The sequence below is a fragment of the Pungitius pungitius genome, chromosome 1, assembly GCF_949316345.1.
Source record: "Pungitius pungitius chromosome 1, fPunPun2.1, whole genome shotgun sequence".
Lineage (NCBI taxonomy): Eukaryota > Metazoa > Chordata > Actinopteri > Perciformes > Gasterosteidae > Pungitius > Pungitius pungitius.
This window is the reverse complement of record NC_084900.1, coordinates 3,337,446-3,359,443: the sequence shown is the minus strand read 5'-3', so window position 1 is coordinate 3,359,443 and position 21,998 is coordinate 3,337,446. Positions and strand designations below refer to the sequence as shown.

General features: G+C 46.3%; 2 protein-coding genes across 3 annotated transcripts; both read left to right on the top strand.

Moving 5' to 3' along the window:
* The first annotated feature begins 3,071 nt into the window (after positions 1–3,071).
* On the top strand, positions 3,072–12,297 carry LOC119223506 (ATP-sensitive inward rectifier potassium channel 10-like). Of its 2 annotated transcripts, none has more exons than XM_037480845.2 (6): positions 3,072–3,664; positions 7,122–7,514; positions 7,742–7,953; positions 8,103–8,234; positions 8,464–8,641; positions 10,380–12,297. In XM_037480845.2, the coding sequence occupies exons 2-6, from the start codon at positions 7,130–7,132 to the stop codon at positions 10,787–10,789; spliced, it is 1,317 nt and encodes a 438-aa protein (XP_037336742.1). In that variant the 5' UTR covers positions 3,072–3,664; positions 7,122–7,129; the 3' UTR covers positions 10,790–12,297. The 2 variants fall into 2 exon arrangements, with proteins under 2 accessions (XP_037336742.1, XP_037336743.1); XM_037480846.2 differs by lacking the exon at positions 3,072–3,664 and adding an exon at positions 3,978–4,406.
* A 592-nt stretch (positions 12,298–12,889) lies between these two features.
* On the top strand, positions 12,890–16,357 carry LOC119221716 (uncharacterized). The gene is made up of 5 exons (XM_062560740.1): positions 12,890–13,030; positions 13,293–13,586; positions 14,450–14,704; positions 14,886–15,025; positions 15,167–16,357. Exons 1-5 carry the CDS (start codon positions 12,997–12,999, stop codon positions 15,473–15,475), a joined length of 1,032 nt encoding a protein of 343 aa, XP_062416724.1. The 5' UTR covers positions 12,890–12,996; the 3' UTR covers positions 15,476–16,357.
* Positions 16,358–21,998: the final 5,641 nt, after the last annotated feature.

Sequence of the window (21,998 nt, the reverse complement as noted above, 5' to 3'; positions counted from 1 at the left end):
CTGCAGCTCATCCTCTCATCTGACACATTTCCAGAGCACAACAATATAATTATAATAATAATGATTATAATATTGATCTTATGGCACAGCTCACACGGGGCGGGAAAAAACAGACAAACAGCACCAAACAAAGTGTAACTACCTGGTCTCTCATTGCTGCAATAAGACACGTGTTACACAACACCTGGTCCTCACAGTCATGTGACAAATGCCAGCAGTGTGCGACTGCTGCTGTTGAGACGCATTCCTCAAGCGCTCTTACGTGAACAGAATGATGCCAATTGTGCACGTTATTGACTCCGCAGAAACACAAACAGCTTCTATTTGTTCTTGTGACGCGTGTCTCTGTCCATCTACTGTCTTATCTTTGTTTTTTGGGAGGCGGGACGGAGCCATTGTCCCATCGAGACGTGAAGGTTCCCAAAACCTCTCATAAAGTGAGCGTTGAGGTGTGCACACAGTCGCTTGTGACAGCGTGTGCGTCGTTATCAGTTCACTTCCTGCAATGACTGGATGAGATGAGACGCACAATCGGACAAGACAACAATGTGAGACGGGCCTCAGCAGGGAGTCACCCTCAAGCATCAGATCCAAATCGATTCCTTGGGTGGGGGCCTCTTGGTCTGCTGAAGGTCATGTGCTGCACGTCAGGTTGTCGCCGTGACGACCGATTGAACCCGTGGGGGCCGTTGGCTGGAACGAGCGGCGCCGGGAGGAGTCCAAATGACCGCTCTCCTCTTTAGGAACCTGCTTCATCTCATGTTGAACTGCAGAACATTCTCCTTGTGATGGACCCGTCCACTGGTCACATGACGGGGGAATGGAGTTTTTTTTCTTTTCTTGATTCAGCTTATAATTCAATAACTTTTTGTTACTAATTTCAAATGAATTTCATCTCCGAATCGAGTCTTGAGAAGGTCCAGCTTCCTGTGATTAAAAAGACCAGAGTTGAGGGGGCCATCCCTCCATAAGCCCCCCCCTCCCCCTCCCCCACTTGTACTTAATGATGTCTCTTATCTATAACAAGTAAACCGGCTTATTGGAGGGAATTGCACTTTGTTTTTTGTCGTTCTTTGTGTCCTTGTGGTTGAAATGCACTTATTGGAAGTCGTCTTGGAGAAAAGCCTCAGCTAAATGACATGTGATGTAATGTAATATGATGTGATGTGATGGGATGAAAAAGTACATTCATCTTAAAAAATACTAATGTACAGTGTCTCTCTCTCTCTATATATATATATATAGTATGTTCAAGGCGAGTTTATGAGCTTCGCACAGTGTGTGTGTGTGTGTGTGCGTGTGTGTGTGTGTGTGTGTCTCCTGCGTACAACCAGCAGATGGAGCAAGAGACTAATACTCACTTGATTCCTTATTTTGCTTTTTAAATGGCAAATTACTAACAATAATAAATCATTGAATGTAAAGGTTCTGGCACCAGGCTCTGAGCTTCATTATAAGTTTTCTTCCTGTTATAATTTGTCTCTCTTTTGTCTTTCGTTTCCTCTGTTACTTGTTTGCCTTCCTGTCTGCGCCGAATGATGTGTGACGGATTGATGTGGGGGTTTTTTGGGGGGGGGGTTCTGCATTTATTTCTTCCTCGGAAAGAGGGAGGGCGGGCGGTGATGTGCTGTGAAGTGAAAGTTACAGAATAAAAACAAACCACAAAGGGGGAGGGCGACATGTGGTGGAAGCACAACTCGACCAAAAGGGAGGGGGTGAGGGGGTGAAGGGGGGGCAGATCGACAAAGAGAGGGGAGGAAACGAGGAAGCAGGAGGTGAAGCCATGTGCTTCCACCACGCCTCCTCTCACAACCTCTCTCCTCCTGTCACCTTCTTCCTCTTTCTTCTTTGTGGCCGGTTCTTTCTCTCTCTCCTCTCTGCTCCCTCTTCATCTCCCTTTCCTCCCTCTCGACTCCCTCCCGCTGACCTCTGACCTCTGCGGAAAACAGGGGAGCGAAGTGTGGGTTCTAACACGGTTCTATCGTTAGAAAGTCCTTTAAATATGAGGTAAATATGACCGTCATCAAATTAGATATATAAGATACATTAAATGGTGTACTTTGTTTAAAGTTTCGGGGCCTGTTTTAATTCCCTTTGAAGCACACATCGTTGTGGATGACATTCACATGAAGAGGGGGGGGGGGGGGGGTATTTCAGGTGAGCGATAGAACGAGCACTGTGGATTTCCCCCACACTCGCACTGCAATTTTCCCTTTGTGACAGGAAGTTCTTTTATCACGCCGTACATCGACCTTAGGTGAACCCCCCACCCCCCCCTCCCCCCGAGGGAGACCCCGACCCAAGAGGAGCCAGGTGCTTAAGAAATGGTCACACCCGCTCTGGTGTAATCGGATGTAGGGGCCCGGTTACCCCCGACGACGAGGGGACGGGAGAGGAACAACAGCACCGCGTCCCCCCCCCCCCCCCCGTCTGCAGATTGATGCGCGTATTGTGCGACGATTCACGGGGGCCCGCGTCCCACCCGGAGACCCTCGACCCCGGAGCAGGCGGGTAAATCAAACCCACCCTTGAATAGTGGCCCTTTTTCCACTTCCTCCAATAAGAAGGGCCCATTCTATCATCCAGATGTTTGAGTCAAATGTTCAAATCCACGTTATTCTTCCCTATGAACCTCGACCCCCCCCCCTCCCTGTCAGTCGCAGGCGGACATGGCACGGCATCACAGGCGAGGCCGGGGGCCCCCGCCCCCCTCCTTCGCCCGTCCTTTGATTTGTAGAACACCTCCGCTGCAGCGCGACAACTTCCAGGCCCGCAATCTCACCGCCATCAAACATTTACATGAGAAAGTTGACAAAAGGCTGCGACGGCGGAGGAGGCCTTCGCCACAAAGGGGCCCATTCACACGGTACAGTGAGGGAGGGGGGGGGGGGGGGGCCCGGGGAGGGAGGGAGGGTGGGAGGAGAATTAATGAATTAAAAAGCCTCGTGAAACAGCGGTTGTCTGAAGACATTTGGGTTTATATAGAGTGGGGGGGGTGACGGGGGAAGGGGGGGGGTGACGGGGGGAGGCATGGGGGGGCGAGGGGGAGTGGACAGCCCAGGCTTTCTTTAACTTCTCGCACACCAGCGCCGTCCAGCTCCACACGCAGGGAGGCAGAGCAGAGCACAGAGGGTCCGATTACATAAGGACCCAGGAAACGTGGGGAGTCCGCCAGAACCCGGGTCCCGCCAGTACCAGCGTGCCGGGAGACACCGACTCTCTTCCTCTCCCTCCCCCACCCCCCCCACTCCACTTCTTACGGGACCACTCTTTCGACCGCATCATGTTGTCCCTCCGAGAGCTTCTCTAGGATTCCGTCTCTCAAAAGTAACAGAGGACGCCGAGGACGCCGAGGACGCCGAGGACGTGGAGGGACGGGTCCGAAGGGCAGAGCAAAACGCCGCGATGCCAGAGGGACAGGTGGCGTGAAGAAGACCCGCTCCGGGGAGGGGGTAGGGGGGGGGGGGGGAGGTCGTCGAGTGCGCGTCGCTCAAAAGACTGAACTTTCTCCTCTTGTTTTCAATCCCTCTTCAAACCCCCCTCAGCCAGAGACAGATCGAGCCCCCCCCCCCCCCCCCCCTCTTTGTCTATTTCACGTGCCGACCGGACAGCAAAGCTCTGAAGTTCCCAAGCTTCCGCTACAAGTCAACACAAAGGTAACAAGGTAAGTTCTTCTCCTCATCCAAGGTTTGAATGGGATGAGATGGAGCCGCAGTGCTGTGTCTCCGTCTCAGTGGGTTTCTTCCTCTGCTGTTGTTTTTCCTGCCTCCCTGTTGTTGGAGCTGGTGTTTATCCTCCTAAACGCATCTCCTGAAGAGAGTTGCGAGGAAACGCGAGGCTCGAGGTCAACGTCCACCAGGTGCTCGCGTCCCGCTGCATCCCATGTGTTGAGTTACCAGCGCGGAGGAGGGAGGGGGGGGGGTTACGAGAAGTGCGTGACAGCGGAGGAGGTCCCACTATCTGCAGGTGTGGTGCCGCTGCGTCCGACTGACACACACACAGAATCACCCTTTCAATATCCTGCCATATGCGATGCTGCAACGGTGTGGTTGCGTCAAGCAGAGCTCGGAGAGTTGTGGCGGCGCTTCGGACTCCGGAATCACACCTTCTCGTTGAGGGATCCTCATCAGCACCACGCCGGCAGTGCAGCAGTGGGGGGGAAGAAGGAGGCAAAAGTCCGGCCTGCATCACAGATGTTCTGTCGGGCCTCCGAGTCGTAACTCTCCTTCGGCCACTCGCTCCAGGCGGAGGGAGCGCAGGCCAAGTGTTGGGATTTAGACGGAGGGTTTGGACGCACACCAGGAGGCTGTGAGACAATGACCACCGTCGCCACGACAACTTATTGCTTTTCACTTCCTGGTTGTGAAACGAATGTAAAGAGGAGCTGATGCCGTTGTTTATGTGAGGTGGGAACTAATTGCCTCTTTTTTCTCAGATGCAAATTAGGGAAACCTTGTGGTGTGAGTGTGCCTCCAAAAGAAAGTGTTTGTCATGTGATCGTGCAGCATCAGAAACTCTCTTTCCCCGAGCAGCAGCTGGCCAGGTGTGCAGCGGTGAGAACGGCCGCGCTGCAACTCTCGGGATCTATTTCTGATTTATTAACCAAGTGTGTCACTTCTTCAATGCTATTGGTGTGACGGCCAAAACGCACCCTGCTTTATATCCATCACTATCTATTCCCTCTATCTAACCCTGCAAGGAGCCAGTTGAGTTTTCCCCTCCTTTTAGATGTGTCGGCCCGCTGAGCGAACCAATCAACGGCGTGACAACAACAACAACAACAACCACAACAACAAATAAAAGCTGGAGAAGAAGCCTCTCGCGCTCTCCTGATGTTCGGCAATCATTCCCTGAAACGTAAACAAAGAGACACTGACACCACAGCAGCCCGTCTGTGAGGCCAATGCGCCCAGCTGAGCGGCGGGGGGGGGTCGGCTGAGTGGATGCCTTCTTGGCGCGGCGATGTGCCGAACGCCCCCCCCCCCCCCCGCCCTTTCAGCACGGTCACAGGCTGCTCTGGCGTGGAGACGGCGGTCAGGGCCATTCAGGGCCCCGCGTTGTGTCTTTTCAGCGCAGTGTGCTGGCTTCTTTATGGTCGGGGGACACTGGACGGGGACACCGAGGGGAAGGGGTTACTCCCTCCTCTGGAATACCAATGACCGTCTTTTGTGACCCATCTGTTTCCTCCACCTTCGCTCCACGCACCCCCTTCCTCTCTCTCTCTCTTTCTCGCCCTCGCTGTCCATTTCCCTCCCTTTTCCTCTTTCATCTCTTTGTCACCGGGGGAAAAAACGTTAACCCTCTCGTACCGCTCTCCTCTCCCCCCCCGTCCGACTCGCTCTCTCCGTCCCTCACTCGCTCACCCGGCCGTATTCTTCAATGGTGGCTTTTGTCCCTTTCATCTCCAACGGGAAACAAAGGATTCCTGTGAGCGCCGGACAGAGGGAAGGAGAGCGATGAAGAGGAAGAGATCCTGACCTTGAGCGTGGAACAAGTCATGTCACAATAGAGGCGAATCCATATCGCTGGGGGAAGAGTGGTGATATTCCGTATCGTTCAGATAACACACATCCAGCAATGAATTCAAGCGAGATTGAAGGGATGAAAATGCTTGTTGGCGATCACCGAAACAGGCCAAAGAGGAGCAGGGATGCTGGACATTATTCCATCAGGTGACAAGTCGGCCACTCTACATGCCATGGGTGTGTTTAGACGCCCCCCCCCCCCCCCCCCTCCGTGCGTGTGCCAAGTCCTGACTCTGCAAATGTAGACATTCCTCAGGACAATCAATGGCATTGTGCTGCGCTCGAACTTTCTCTGAAGGTCCATACGTTCAATACGCGAGTGTGTGGTTACTGTACGTGTGGGCCGGAGCCACGCAGGGTTCACAGTTCAGCCGGAGATGGACACGGCCAATCACACGGCCAATCCCCCTCTTGACCCCGCCTCCCTCTACCCCTCTCCCCCTCCACATGTTAGTATTCAGAACACCACACCATCCACACAGATCTCTATTCATTCTCTCGGTGTGAGCTCCAGCACGGAGAGGGCAGAGGGAAGGACAGAGCGTATCAGATCGGCCTGTTTCACGGGCTTTTGTTAGTGTTGTTTTGATTTAGGTTTTTGTCGGTTTGAGACAAAAAGGGCGAGAGGGGGAAAGAAAAAGAAGGATATGGGGAGAAACTGCACTACAGATGAGGGTGAAGCTGTTAAGTGTGTACTTAACACATTCAGTGGGAACGAGGGGGGTCGTTTGGTCAATATACCGCTGACACAGACACTTAAATAAAGATCGATCGCACCACATCCTACACCTCTATCGTCCATCACCTTCCCTTGAAGGGTGTTCAATGACAACATCTCTGATCTCTGACACCCCTTTCTGGGCTTGAGACCCGAGTGATGGCGTACTTGTATGGGAGGACGACTCCATAAATTTCCAAATGTATATGGAGACCAAAATATTACATTCATGTTTCATTATGAATGACCATGTAATACCAAAAAGGAATTTGCTCCCATTCCAAAAACAGAATCCCCGAAGTGGCCGACAAGGCCTGGCCATCACGCACGTCATGAAGGTGTTGAATGATGTTGATGATGTTGAATAGAAGAAGGTTGTCCAGCAGAAACCTCACAATCACATCTCACAATTTACCTCAATTCAGTAGCCCTTTTGTGCAACTGACACGTGAATGAGCCTCCACTATCACACTTTTAACGTGAAAGAACAGCTGTGCCTTCGTTCTCAAAAGAGGCTTTTATTTTGACACTGCTAGCTGCCTCCTTTGAAAAGAAAAGGGGGGCTTATTTGGACCACCGTGGTACCACACCACTGTGTAGTTGAGAAATGTGCTCCTAATCCCCTTCCTCTTTGTTCATCGTCATCTCCCTCTCTTCCCAAATGTTCCCCTCTTTCGTTATTCTCATTCATGTGGTTATTGTGTGTTCTCTTTTTGTTGTCCTTTTCAACACATCCTGCACCTTTTCATTAGCGACTGACCTGCTCTCTCCATCTCATCTCTCCTTTCGTTCCTGGACAACCTCAGTACCCACTTTTCTCCTTCTCCTCACCTCCTGTTGTCTCCATCTCCAACCCCCCCCCTCCCCCCTCCCTGCAGAACCGGCCATGACCCCAACCACTCCTCCCTCCTCCGAAGGCTCCTCTCCTCAGAAGGTATGCCACTCCGAGACGCAGACCGACATCACCAAGCCCCTGCTGGACTCCCCGGGTGGGACCGGGAGCGCCGGTGCAGGCGGAGGGTTGGCCGGAGCCGAAGGGCCCAGCGCCCTCCGAAGGAGGCGCCGGGTCCTCTCGAAAGACGGACGGAGCAACGTTCGCATCGAGCACATAAGCGGGCTCGGGGCGCTGTACCTCCGGGACCTCTGGACGACTTTCCTGGACATGCAGTGGCGCTACAAGTTCTTCCTCTTCGCCGCCACCTTCGCTGGGACCTGGTTTGCGTTCGGAGTGCTTTGGTACCTGGTGGCATTGGTGCATGGAGATCTCCTGGGTAAGGAGGAGCGAGGCGGGAGGATGAAGCTTTGTCTTTATGTCCCCTGGATGTTATAACACAAAGCCTTTGATTGATCGAGTTAACAAGAAGGGCAGTACAGTTTTACATTTCAGTGAGAACGTGAGAAGAATCTGGCAGTACACTGAGAGATGGAACAGAATGTTCCTTGATAATTTGTTTACAAACTCCCAAAACCCAAGATCCTCTGTCCTCCTTTCCTCCAGAGTTTGACCCCCCCTCCAACCATACTCCTTGCGTAATGGAGGTTAAGACCCTGACGGGAGCCTTCCTCTTCTCTCTGGAGTCTCAGACCACAATCGGTTACGGCTTCCGGTGCATCACCGAGGAGTGTCCCGGAGCCATCGTCCTGCTCATCTTTCAGCTAGTCATCACCATGGTGATGGAGATCTTCATCACTGGCACATTCCTGGCAAAGGTAGTGTTTTTTTACTTTGAGGTCTGTCTACCAAAAAATGGGGTATGCTTTTTCTTTATAGTGCTTTTTTGGATAGTTGAGTGCCCATCCTGTATCACCACCATACCCATCATTTCTACCACCTCTGACCAGTTTCCCTCCTCTTGTAGGTCGCTCGCCCCAAGAAGAGAGGCGAGACGGTGAAGTTCAGTCAATACGCTGTTGTGTCAAATCACGAGGGTCGGCCCTGCCTCATGATCCGAGTGGCCAACATGCGCAAAAGCCTGCTGTTAGGATGCCAGGTATGCAAGTCGCCTTTGGGTGTGATTGCACATGTTGTACCTGTGGACCTATACAGTGCAGGAAATGGTTAGACAAGCTTTAAATGTGCTGCTATGATTTGCCATGCTCAACCACCCCGTCGTCCGATGTTGAAGATATTGGCCGGTGCAGGTACTAAACCTTGCAGCCTTCTGGTTACAGGATGCCTTCTGCAACCTCTACATTTACTGACTCCATCTTGGCTCCCAGGTGACGGGGAAGTTGCTTCAGACGTCGCTGACCAAGGAGGGCGAGACGGTGCGGCTGGACCAGCGCAATGTGCCTTTCCAGGTGGACACGTCCACCGACAGCCCCTTCCTCATCATACCCCTGACTTTCTACCACACCATCGACGAGAACAGCCCCCTAAGGGCCTGGGCGGCGAAAGGTATGCCTCGACTCCACGGTGTCAGGTCGTGTAGAAGGTCTGATGATATTAGTCTACGAGGGTTGAGGCACGTTGGAATCTCGCCATTCGGCACAGCTCCTTCTAAAATAAAATGGTCAAAATGGTCGTTAGAAGTTTTACAAAATCTCTTTATATGTAAAAACCATCGCCACGTTTCTTGAGCATAACTGTACGCACAGTCAGCACGTGCATGCGTACGTAGGTGTCTTGGTATTCACGGTCATGTGCCGCGCGCTCGACTGCCTCGGGCTGTCCACGGGCCGGACCGGTTTGGCACCGGAGGAGAGACGCTCTCTCCGGCTGGAATGTGTGTGAGAGAGATCGGCGGAGACACCCCTCATTAGAGCACAATGGCGTACAGTCTGGGGTGCTGACACGAAGCCCGCACGGATCCGCTTACAGCGGAGCAGACCTCTCAGCGCTGGACACCACAAAGGGCACCGGCACTGACGGGCTCTGATCGCTGCGTCATTTTCACTCACACTGCTCGTTTAGCCCGGACTTCTTATTTCCTCGGGCCCCACTTGACACACTTGACTTTTCCTTTCAGGAAACTGACACCGCAGCTATAATAAAGGGATTGAATTACACATAATAGCGTCCGTGGTACCACAGTAATCCTTGTCCTAAATGCGCACTGTAACAGTAATCGGTGTAGTTTCATCTGGCTTGTTAGAGTTACATAAATCCAGGCCTTAAATGTACATGTCACATGAAAAAAAATCTATAACCAAAGCTTGTACATCACAAAAAGCATTGTAGCATCTTTCGTATTTCTCAGATTCGGTAACATTAACCGAACATTATGCGTAATTGATGAGACTTCTAAATGTTCTTAATTCCACACACAATAAGGTGGTTGGCTGTCTCTCTATGGACACTTTAAAAAGCCTTGATACTACTACTTCCTAAGTAACTAAGATCGATGCTAAGAACTTGAGGTTTAGCTTATTATCACCAAAACCACAGAGCTGAGGCTGCTGGACGTGTTGCAGCAGCAGCATCCCTAGCCGTGCAGCTGGAAACCTCCCTACATGAAAACACTCAGAGCCCTTTGCACCGCCCCAACAAAGAGAATCCCTCTCAGTTTGTTGCAGGGAGTACAGATGGTTGCAAAACCTCGTGGGAGCGATACCGAGTCCGGCTTAGGCTGAGGACTGTTTAGACAGATGACAGAGTCTGCATTCTGAGCCTGTTGACGCAGGTGTGTGCTTGTTTCAGTGAAGGAGCCTTTCTGGCGTGGCCTTTGTGTTACTGGGTTTGCGCTCAAAATATTCCGTCTTTGGAACACGTGACACATTTGCGATTGGAGTGCTTGTATGTTTGTGTTTTCAACTTGCTTGAATGAGTTCTGTCGTTGTGTGTGTTTGTGTGTGAGGTCCTTTCAAGTGTTTATGGAATCAGTGGGTACGTGTATATAGTGAATATTGAGTGGATTTTTTGGGTGGCCGGAGAGACCACTAAAAAGCCCTGTGATTAGCGTAGCTGTGATTGAGGCTCTCATTGGTACATTGGCTAGCAGACAACCGAGCAAACAGCGCAAACAGTGGCAACAGCGCTAACAGCGCTAACATAGCTAACATAGCTATTTTACTTGTCTTCTGCTTTCTTTGGGCTCTGATTTTCTAGCTTTTTAGCCTCCTGTGAAGGATAAAAACACAAAAAATAGTTTTTCTTCTAGACTGTTATTAAGGGTGGGGTCTCCTCTGCCCCCCAGGCGGCGGCTGGACAGACCCGGACGTGGCCGACTTTGAGCTGCTGGTGATCATGAGCGCCACGGTTGAGCCGACCTCCGCCACCTGCCAGGTCAGGACGTCCTACCTGCCCGACGAGATCCTCTGGGGCTACGAGTTCCCCCCCGTCGTCTCCCTCTCTCCCTCTGGGAAATACGTGGCCGACTTCGCCTTTTTCGACAAAGTGGCCGAAACCAAAACCCCGCTCGTCTTCAAGCAGGCCTTGCCGCCGAGCCCGCCGTCGCGGGCTTCCCGTCACCACGGGGGCAAGGATGCCGGGGCGGACCCGGAGAAGGTGCGACTGGAGGAGAACTACAGGGGGGAGGAGAAGGGGGGAGGAAGGGGGCGCGTCAGAGGCAGCAGCCCACTCAGCGTGCGCATTAGCAACGTGTGAAGGAGGACGGAAAGTGGAGATGAAAAAGCAGAGCGAAAAAAAACCTGCCTACCCTCCCCCCTCCACCCACTGGTGAAACCAAACATACGAGACACCTGGAACCACAAGGCTGAGGAATCGAGGCCTGCCGAACATTTCCGTGTCTGCAGGCAAATCTAAAAGAAACAGCACCAGTCATCCGTAGAGACACTTTTTTGGAAAGTACTTGATTTACTGTAACTGGATGATGCTCAAACACTGCAAAATCCCTCACATTTTGGGGTAATTCCTGTGAATAACTTAACCCTATATTGTTGTAGTAATAACTCTGATTGTAATAGAAATCAACCTATTTCAAGACTATTCTAGAAACGAGCGTATCTTCCTTGAACCGAGGAGGAATACCAAAAGATTGTTTTTTTTCTCTTTTTAAAAAAAATAACAAAATACCTGCAACAGGTGGAGATACTGGAACCACATTGTTTTTTTAACAAAGGATTCTAATGTATTGTATAATATTTTATGTACCCAATAGTCTTTAACAATCATTTCTTATGCCACCTGAAGATATTCACCTCATTCATTTGAATGTCTTTTCTCGTTTATTGAGGAAACATGTTTAGTAATATTACTAAAAGCACTTTAACTTAACCGAAATGTGGCATTTCACATGAGGGAAATAACGGAACTGACACTTAATGCACTGTACTAAATGATTGCATCTCGTGATTACGTTTGTTAAATGTGTGCGTTGCGATGCCGGAAAGTCAGTTAAATCGTGTTTGTGTGAGTCTTGAACCGTCTTAAAGGTCGTATACAGTGTGTGTGTGATAATGTACTTCTGTACAGTTTATAAAAAGTGTATTTTTTCCTACAGTCTTCGTATCTGTATGTCCGGACCTTTGATACACCACTCTGCATTTTCAATATCCCATATATTGTCGATGCTAAAGGTTGATTCCGTTAAATACTGCGTTTTTACCGCTGTTGTTTTCTCAGATGTTGCTCATGAAAAGTGTCTCTGAATTCCGCCAATGTTTTTTGTATTGGATACATATGGATGGAAATGATATTTGTCTCCCTTTATTTGAGGTTAAAATGATGACATACGTTCAGATTTGATAGAATTGTGAAACTTGTCCCTTGAGGACCAAAAAGAATCTTTAAATTAAAGAATAAGAAATGTTTTTTCCAAAAGATTACCGGCAACTTGTACCATTCATTATGATTATATTCTTCTTCTGTTTTTAGAATGGTCAATGATGCACATCATGATGTGTTGTGAATGTGTGCTCTTGGTATAAATTAAGTTCCACAAATAGAAATCATCTGCTGCTCCAGACAAGCCCAATGAAAACTATTGAAAATAACTGAAGATACTTCAGAATCAATGTCTGCTGAGCGGTTGTTTGTGTTTATACTGTAAAGCATTCTGTGTACTGTACATGGATCCCTCACATTGGTCTAACTTTATAAGTAGGCACTTTCTAAGTGGCTGTTTTAATAAATGTAGCCTTTCATTTACTTAACTTGTCTGTATGTGTGTTTGATTTGGCCCCCGTAGGTTACTCAGTTTTGTATTATACCTGAGGGGACTATTTCACTACAAACAATGCTAATTGTTAAGCTACGTTGATTAGCTGCAGTTGCTACTTAATTTTCTTAAATAACCTGCAATTGTTATTAATTTGATCTTAAAAGATTACTGTACTTTTTTTTGTAAAATGTGCATATGATAGTAATTATATTGATGTTATTGTGTATGAATGCTAGATAATGGTACTTAGGTCACCTCCTCAATAGCACATCAAATCTACCCAGAATTGTTTGGCTGCGTTTCATTGAGTGATTTTACATGGGTAATTATGAAAAACATAAATGGCAGTTACTTCAAAGCAAGTCTGTCTGCACAACCTAAATGTCAGTACCGTCCCTGTGCAAGATCAAATCAAATGCACGGATTAAGTGAGTCACAATGACTTAGTTTTCCCGTTGCATAAGGACAACCACAACAACATCATTTGAGGTATCTCAGAAATGCATAACAACGTTTCCCTGATATCTAGTCTCTAAAGTACTTTTTTAGTTTGGTTTACTTATCAAACTTCCGGCCTGCTGAAGGCGGAAACCTGCTCATCGGTGCTCCTCCACCTGCATGGTTCCCTGCACTCGTCAACAGGAAACCCAAATTTAAATGATCTAGAAACCGAGTTTGAAGCGGATTGAAGATGCTTCTCCTTCTGAGCTGTTGGGTGGTTGCAGGTAAAATGATTCTAAATGTGTTAAATGTTTAATGTCAGAACTGATTTCTATATTTGTTATATTTATTTATATGATGCTGGAAGGCTGAAAAAAAAGTGTATTAATTATTTTGAGGTATATCATGAAAGATAAAGTTTATTAAATTCATGAACTCAGCCAACTACTGCGTATCAGGACATTTATAGTCACCCTACTGTTTGTGGTAATATGCTGTAATGTAGTTCCAGTACGTTTATTTGTAATTCTTGTTGTTTCCTGTCAGCGATCACAGCAAAGGGCTCAACAGAGCTGCACTACGGAAGGATAAACGGCTCACTGTGTTTACGAGTGTTACACTCGCCACCACATCAACAAGACAAGTGGCTCTTTAATGGGGAAGCCATAGCTTTCTCTGAAAAGATCACTCCCAAGTATAAAGATAAAGTGTCTTATTATCCCATTAACCACTCCATATGTATTAACAAACTCACTGAGACAGACAGCGGCCTCTATACATTCTCATTCCTCGATTCTTCCAACAAAGACTTAAAGGAAACCCACCGACTGAATGTTGAAGGTAAGGTTTAATCTTTGTGTCTGAGAATAAAACCAGACGCTGACTTACTCGATATGGTGTAATAATCAATTGGATTTTTCTGTTGAAACCCCAATAACACCGCTGTTTTTAAGGATATTTTTATGATATACAGTCGAAATTGTGAGATATGGGTTATGAGATATAAAGTCGAAATTATGATATAGGAAATGTGCTTTTTGGTGACGTCACTACAGAGGTAGTGTAGAGGTGTCGTTTGTATTTTAACAACATCTCGCAGATGAGCGATAAATGTAACTCTTGGTAGTAGAGAATTACGTTCCGGGTGGTATTTACTCCGTAGAAGTCCTCATTAGTGACGATTGAAAAGCGCTGAAGAGAGTTCTCTCTTTATTGATCACGTGTTTCCAGCTCCTCAGCGAGGAAAGACGCTGCAGGATCAGAGGCGGCTTTGCGCATGCGCGCTTCCCTCTCAGTCTGGACGTGTGTCTAATCTCTGCAGCTGGAATGCTGCGCAGGACCGACACGCTGAGGACAACACTTTCACGTCCGACACCATTAAAGTCTACAATAAATGCAGATAACGTTGTTGGATTTATCACTGGTCGCTTTAGAGAAACAACCGCAACGAGAGTTTGGAAAGTCCCTGAACCGAACTATGAAGGAGTCTGCGCATGCGCATGCAGTCAAAATGTTGACTTTATACCTCAGAATTTCGACTTCCTAACCTGCTGTTTTTAGTTTCGGAAATTGGCTTCCATTGTGCTTAATGCGTTCAAAACGTGTTAAAAAGTCTCTTCTCACGGACTGTGTTGTAGTTGCTTCTAGTCTCCACTAGGGGGCGCCAGCAGGCAGCCAAAATGCATCTAACGCATCTGTTGCAGAAACTGTCCCCAGACCTGTCATGAGGATGTCGGCACTGCCCTCCAACCTGTCTGCCGCTCTGTGCGACATCGCGGTCAACTGCTCCATCGGGGAGGAGTGGGCGTGGTCTGTCTGTGACGTAGCGGGTTGCAGAACCTCCCAGAGGTCAAACAGGAAGGTCGTCATCAACATTTTCACTGATGACACGTCCGTCGTCTGTCGGGGCAAAAACAACGTCAGCGTGAGCAACGTGTCTGAAAGCAGGGAGGCAACGTGTAAGATTTATGATGATTAAAAAGAAATCTACTTAATTGGAGTAATTTAAGTAATTTAAATGCATCTCAGCTTACCAAAAAACGTGGTTGTTCAGTTCACTCGTGGTACCAGCAGGGGGCAACACTTTGTCAGTTCATCGTTGTAATAACTCTGTTATAATGTGTCTGCACGTCCTTCCAGGCTTGATGACTCCTGAAGAGACATCAGACCCCCCCTCTGTTGTCGTGATAGGGACGATGGTTGCAGTGTGCGTGTCCCTCTGTGTCTTCGTCCTCGTCGTGGCCAACGGGCTCCTTCCCACTGGATGTCCTGGGCATCAGGTTAGTCATGTGACCTCAGCATTTCACCTCCCAGATGCTCCCGACTCCGACCCCCCTTCAGGGTGTGAAAAGGAGTGTTGGTGTCACGCGAGGAGGCGTCCTGTCGTTGGACACGTTCTCATTGCGCTGCGTTGTCTCCAGGGGGGGGCACCTGCTGCTCGTATAGCACAGAGCCAGCAGGCGGAGGCCTCGCCGCCCCCCGAGTGGAGGGTCTCCACCTCCTCTTCCAGCCAAGCCGAGGCCTGCTATGTGAACGTGGAGGACCCCCCGCCCCGCCAGACCAGCAGCCCCATCGTGGGCCCGAGGGAGGAGACGGGGTCGCCTCAGGGCGATGGAGGGCAGCAGGAGGCATCGGGCTCACAGGGTGCCCCCCCCCCAGACGAGGAAGAGCACATCAACTCTCTGTACAGTGTGCTGCAGGCGCCCAAAAGGTCCCGACTCCCCCAGTAGAAGCTTTGAGGAGCCGGAGAGATGAACAGAAGGAGGATACGGACGTCCTTCTTCACCTGAACCTGGAGAACACGCCTCTGTGGGTTACGCAATCATCCTCTGCAGAGTCCTGTGGTGTTTGAGTTCCTTCAGGGGAGGTGGGACTTGTTGGACCTCACCGAGCAGCTGGATGTGAAACGTCCTCAGAGGACCACTAGGGGACGCCAGAGGGCCCCAAACGGCACCTGCAAGTCTTCAGGCCCGCTGGTTCCATCCCCGGGGGCCATGTCCAGGAGACCCGGGAGACACATTGTAAAGAAGCAGAGTCCCTCCCCATCCGCTCAGGGTTCACATCACGTGCACTAATGCACGGGTCCAGTGCACGGTCTGGTTGTTGCACTGTGGGGTGATTTCATTTGTCAAAGTGCCAAAGTTTTCCACTACTTTGATAGTTTGGACACAGAAACATTGAACCCAGAGGCCGTTCTGTAGCTTCTCTTCACTAAAATGAAGGTTTCCTCTGTTTTACTTGCAGTATTAAATGAGGAGGATCAGAGTGGGGAACTTGTTTGTCACACATTTACAAATTTAACTTTGTAGCCTTCGTTGTAACAACAATGTTTTATTATACAAATGTTGCATCAATGTCACAATAAATAGTTTGTTGCAGTTTATTGAACTTAAATTCTACTTCTATTAAAACATGTTTTCATACATCACAGAGTACGACACCTCTGTAGAAGCACATCAGCTCTTGTGTGAATGTGGTCATGTGACACCACACAACCAGCAGCTACATCTAAAAATACATCTTGTGTGTGAAGGGGAACAGGAACGGTTCGACTGATTCTGAGAAGTCTTGTGCTTCTTCTCCTCAGACTCTGGCTACAGAGTTATCTTTATCTTTACAACTCAAATCTATTAAATCTTTTTATTTTTTAAATCTCTTACAAGAGTCGATTCTTTTGTAAAAACATTTAGACGTGAGATGTCTGTTGGAGTTTGAGCCGAAAATCCAAAAGGTTGTATTAAAGTCACTGCTGATTAAATATGTCTCGACTACCAGAACAAACATGATTCAATTAGTTAAAATATAAATTAATGATTCATACCGATTGATTAGATTAATGCAAATTAGGCTTCTACATTACTGACTACAGTTCTGTGAAGAGTCTGTTTCCTCTTTTAAAGTGTTAAAGGTTTTTCTGCCAATTCATCGTTTTAAATGTATTGTTGAACGTGTTTTTTGGCTTAAATTTACACATTTTAAGAAACGGTTGAGTTGTGGTGAAAGAGGCCTCCCACAATGCACCACTTCCTCCTGCTGCTGTGTTTGCTGTTAGAGTTGAACGTGGCTTTGATGCACAAAAAGGAACCTTAAGGTTGATGAAATAAAACGGCTCACTTACTACATTTAAGTCTAATTAAACGTTGGTGGGTTTATTTTGGTCTGTTTCAGCCTCTGAATCTGCTTCTGTGATTCATGTCTCTTTATTTACTTGCAGGTCGCTGTGTTTTTACAAATTCTCAATAAAGTTAGAAAAAACATGTAGAAAAAACCCACGGTGATGAAGATACTGATTTAACGTTATATGGACTTTGCATGAGGAGGAGGAGGAGGGTTCATGTCGCTAAATACAAAGTGAGATCAACTTGTACCGCGACCACCGACCTGCCTCCTGAGAAACGATCCTTGCGCCACTTTGAGCACCCGACGTCACTGTGAATGACGTCATCTGCAGGCGCATCGCTGACAAACCAATCAGGCGTCTGGATGGTAAATGTTTAAACTTCTCATCCAACCACAATCTAGTTCACTCAATCCGGATGGCGCGAATTATCCTGGGAGGTTTTTATGTGGTTGTTTTTTTTAACGATAATAAGCCAAAATAAAATAAGAGTCACGAGGCTATCTTTAAAATGTAAGGAGTAGAAGTAAAAAGTCGTCTGAAAAATAAATACTCCACTAAAGTATAGATCCCCAAATTGTCTACTTAAGTGGGAACGAAGTATTTGTACTTGGTTAATTGACACCTCTGATAAAACCATTAACATGTGAGCAGTGAGAGGTTTTTGTCTCTCTTCACGTCCACTTCCGTCTGTCTCTTTGTTTCTGTCCTGTTGGACACAGTCACTTCCTGTAGGGGACGAGACATCGAGGCCCTTTCTTAATACCTGAGACGGTGAGAACAGACTCGGGAGTCCTGGGGCCTGTTTCAGAAAGGAGGTTAAGTGAAAACTCTGAGTATGTTAACCCTGAAATGAGGGAAACTCTGAGTTTTCTGTTTCAGAATGGGAGGTATGTTAAACCTGAGAAAGCAGAGTAAGTCAAGCCTGTTTCAGAAAGAGAGGTAACTTATACTCAGAGTCAGTTACCATGGCAACTTACTCTGTGAACCTAACCTGGTCGGGAGCAGGTTTTCTTCGGGAAACCCAGAGTTTATTTCGTCTCCTCCCCTTTTTTAAAGAGGAAGTGGTATTTAATCACCTCATTCATTCTTTCGGTATTCATTCATTGCGCACATTTCAGTCACGCAGAGCGCATCAAATCAAGTGAATGAAATGGCATGTCCTTTTATGGACGATCCTGTGGATGAAGAGGCTGCATTAATCCGTAGGGAGTTGCATTTACGTCGGGAGAGGATTTTGAGACCCAGAGTGGATTTTTTGTCATATCCATATTCCTTTTTATTTGAGCGGTACCGTTTTTCTTTACAGTCAATAAGATACATCCATAATCTCATACATCCTTACATCAGAAACATCAGCCATCGCGGCCGTGCTCTAACATCCGAGCAGATGCTTTGCGTTGCATTACGTTTCTTTGCAAATGGTAGTTTTCTGTATAACATTGGGGATGCAGAACATATCAGTAAGGCTACTGTTTGCAGAGTTGTAAGGAAAGTGTGCCTCGCTCTTAAGCGCTTTCTCCGAATTTTTGTGCCGTTTCCTGGGCACAAACCCGTGAGAGCCATCAAAGAGGAGTTTCACAGGATTGCAGGTCAGTGATGTATAAATCGGTTTAAATGAGGCTAACCTGATAAATGACGTTCAGTTAAGAGCATATTGCTGCGACCCCTGGAAGTAAACTAATAATAGAATTCCTTTTAGGATTTCCGAATGTGGTTGGATGCATTGATGGCACACATATTCCCATCATTGCACCTTCCGAAAATGAAGCGGACTATGTCAACAGGAGGTCCATCCACAGTATTAATGTGCAAGATTGCACCTACATGAAAATTAAAATTAGGTTGAATAACACACTGTTCTTCCAGTTTCACTTCTGATATTATAACAGTTGGGCAAGTCACTTATATTACTAACTACAACTGGCTTCTTCAACAGTGTAATTAGATTAATGTAATAATGACTATCTCTAGAAAGTATTGGTCTACTTATTACTAATTACTTTCTAAATCCCATATCAACTTCAACCACTTGAACAATACAAGGAGAGACAAGAAACTGCACTTTTAATGCTTTCAAATAAACATTATACAATTGCATGAATTATTCTTGAAAAAATATATCTTTTAAAATTTGATGTTAAATCCACTATTGTTTTATACAGAATTGCTTTATAGTTTATGCAGCATTTAATGCAATTACATCAGATTTTACTTTAAATTACGGAATTAAATTAAAGTTTTTAGATTACATAGAAATTAATTACACGCAACACTGTATAACAGTAATTCAAATGTAAACTTACGCATTGACTCGAGCAGCTATTTTCTCCCAAGCTAACTCTCTGTCCTTCGCCGCTGCAGCCGTGTTGCTTTTAAAAAAAAATATATGTTCGTACTCTCCATATGCTTGCATAAGCACATCCAGTTCTGCTGGTGAAAAATATGAAGACCTCTTTTTGTCTGGCGCTGTTGCCATGGTGACTCGTAATATCTGCGCTCCATTGATAATGGCTTTTTATAGTTGTGGTCCACGCGCTTAACTCAGAGTAGGTCAACTCAGAGTTGATTGAACTAACTCATTTCAGCTGTTCTGTAACCGAAAACTCAGAGTTTCCCATCTCAGGGTAAGTCAACTCAGAGTTCAAGTTTTAACTCAGAGTTGGTTGAACCTCCTTATTGAAACAGGCCCCTGACTCGCAGGTTCGGGAGAACGGAGATCGGTCGTTTCCGCAATTGGAACAGCAGCTGACTTGATGACGTCACCACGTCAGTTGGATTTGCTAATACGTTTTAATATAGTTCTTGACTGTTGAGTATTTTACTATTATCAAGCTTTCGTTTCATTTTTATTTAAAATTAGAAATGTTATATATTATATTGGTCATTTTATATATATACATATAATCACTAAATTAGGCAAAATATCTCATTGGATCAGATCAGAGTTGTTATACAGTCATACATAATTTTAAAGCAGATGAAGAGCAGCAGCTGTAGTTCTGGTGCTGCTGAACTCTGTCCTCAAACACGTTACAGGTGAACACCATCAGTCACCACATTAAAAGTTATGAAGACTCGTTATAGTACAGTTAAATCTCATGTATAACCGCTACGGAGACGTGAAAACCAGCGGAGCATTTCACAGAAGACTCGCCGATAACAGGCTGCTCTCTGCGGGCTGAGATGAGCTGACCGCCCGGTGCTGGAGGGTCTGACGGTCCGTGAACTACACCTCACATCTCCATCCACGGAGCACATTGTTACGACGGCTGAATGTTGACAAACCGACCGCAGAAAAGTTGCTTTAACAACTAAGTTCTCGTCTGTAAAAGTTATAAAATTACATTCCGTTACTTTAATATAGTAGTATTTATAAACATCGGCATACAGTTGTGTTTATTTTGTTGCCTGTTGCTGAGGTGAAATGCATTCTGGGATATTTGGCTCTGACAAGAACAGACGAGTCTGCTCAGCTGGTCTTATTCTCTATAAGCATTGAACATGTGACGTGTTTAACAGCGTCTGGTTGGTCAAAGGGAAGGAAGCACGGACCATAAACAGAAGCAGAAGTTAGAGAAAAGCTCTCATCTAATATTCACATGTTGTCTCTGCATTTCCACATTTCTGCGCATGTTTCACACCTTTGAAGCCGTCTGCTGACACGAAGCGTTTCTCACAGCAGAGAGTCAGAGTGTCACAGTGGACGTGAGGATGGGACACACTTTGTTTGCTGTGTTGGGCCTTTTCTGTGAGTACTTTCTCTCTTTAAAGCACAGTTTTCACAGATACAACTTTTTAAAGGCCAGAAGTTAATAGTTTGTGTCAGTTTGATGAAGCGTGATGATGTTTGTCACTTTATTTTAGCGCTGAATATTCTCCTCTACTGTGGACACGCTCAAGGTTTTTATACAACTTTCTTTATTCTGATGAATTCACTCAAGAAGATTCAACACCTTCTATCACTGTTTTACATTTAATATTTCTGTTGTCTTTAGTTCATTTATGATGAAAACAAGAAAGAAAACACAATTTAACACAATTCATTCTTTGCATGTTGTGTTTGTTTCTAGATGCTTTGCTGCATTTTGAGCCAAACCGTTCTTCTTTATTTACTGGAGAGAAAGTTACCTTCACATGTGACTCAAGGGAAGGAAACTATGCTGACTGGGATTATGCATTCAGAAGGAATGGTGATCAGTGGACCCCCTACAGAGCAGCAAATACACCAGCAAATAGATATACACTATCATATCTAACTACAGGAGATAGTGGTGAATATCAGTGTGTTGCTTCTCAGAAGAAGAATCCCAACGTTATAAGAGGAAGTAATATAGTCTCTCTAAGTGTTTCAGGTAAGTGATCAAAGTTTTTCCATCACGACGAGTTCATTAAAGCACTTTTATATTAATGAGACGTGTTGATTTAATAAACCTGTTTGATAAAGTGCTAATGTAATATAATGTAGTGATAATTAATAAATGTTAACTAGTGGAAGAGGAACCTTGAGGTTGACCACTGATGCTGTTTAGTCAACTCTCAGTTATCAGATTATATTGATCATTTAAAACAAAACAGATAAAAGATGGATAGATTATAAAATCAACATTCACATGAAAAAACAAACGATCCAATATTTAAAACCTATTGAGAAATTAGAAATGAGTTATTGATCACAAACAGATCAAACTTATCAGCAGAGTGTGGCGCCTCCTTCAGGTGAAATGTACTCATTACTTAGTGAACCTTTTATTATTTATTACAAGGAGACTGACTTTAACATCTTCTTCTGTCTACAACTTTATGTTAAATTATAATTATATTGAAACATAAATCACTGATATCTTGTATTATTATTCATTATATTAAACTGATTCAGTGAAGCAAAGAACTAAGTGTTCCACAGACAAAGATGTGATCCTTTAACTCCTGCGTCCTCCTTGTATGAAGGAGAATCAGTGACTCTTCACTGTAGACATGAGACCAGAGAAAGGAGAAGAATGCTGACTTCTACAAAGACAAAACACTTATTGAGATGGACACAAACCATCAGAACACACATGAAGTCACCATTTCTCAAGCTCAACAAAACCATTGTTTGTCTTTGTTCTACATTAAAGCAGCAAAACCAAAGG

Coding starts and splice junctions, on each gene's coding strand:
- LOC119223506 (XM_037480845.2), top strand. CDS start 7,130: ATGACCCCAACCACTCCTCCCTCCTCCGAAGGCTCCTCTCCTCAGAAG. Junction 7,515..7,741: donor GGTGCATGGAGATCTCCTGG/GTAAGGAGGAGC, acceptor CCTTTCCTCCAG/AGTTTGACCCCCCCTCCAAC. Junction 8,235..8,463: donor GCCTGCTGTTAGGATGCCAG/GTATGCAAGTCG, acceptor CTTGGCTCCCAG/GTGACGGGGAAGTTGCTTCA.
- LOC119221716 (XM_062560740.1), top strand. CDS start 12,997: ATGCTTCTCCTTCTGAGCTGTTGGGTGGTTGCAG. Junction 14,705..14,885: donor TGAAAGCAGGGAGGCAACGT/GTAAGATTTATG, acceptor ACGTCCTTCCAG/GCTTGATGACTCCTGAAGAG. Junction 15,026..15,166: donor CTGGATGTCCTGGGCATCAG/GTTAGTCATGTG, acceptor CGTTGTCTCCAG/GGGGGGGCACCTGCTGCTCG.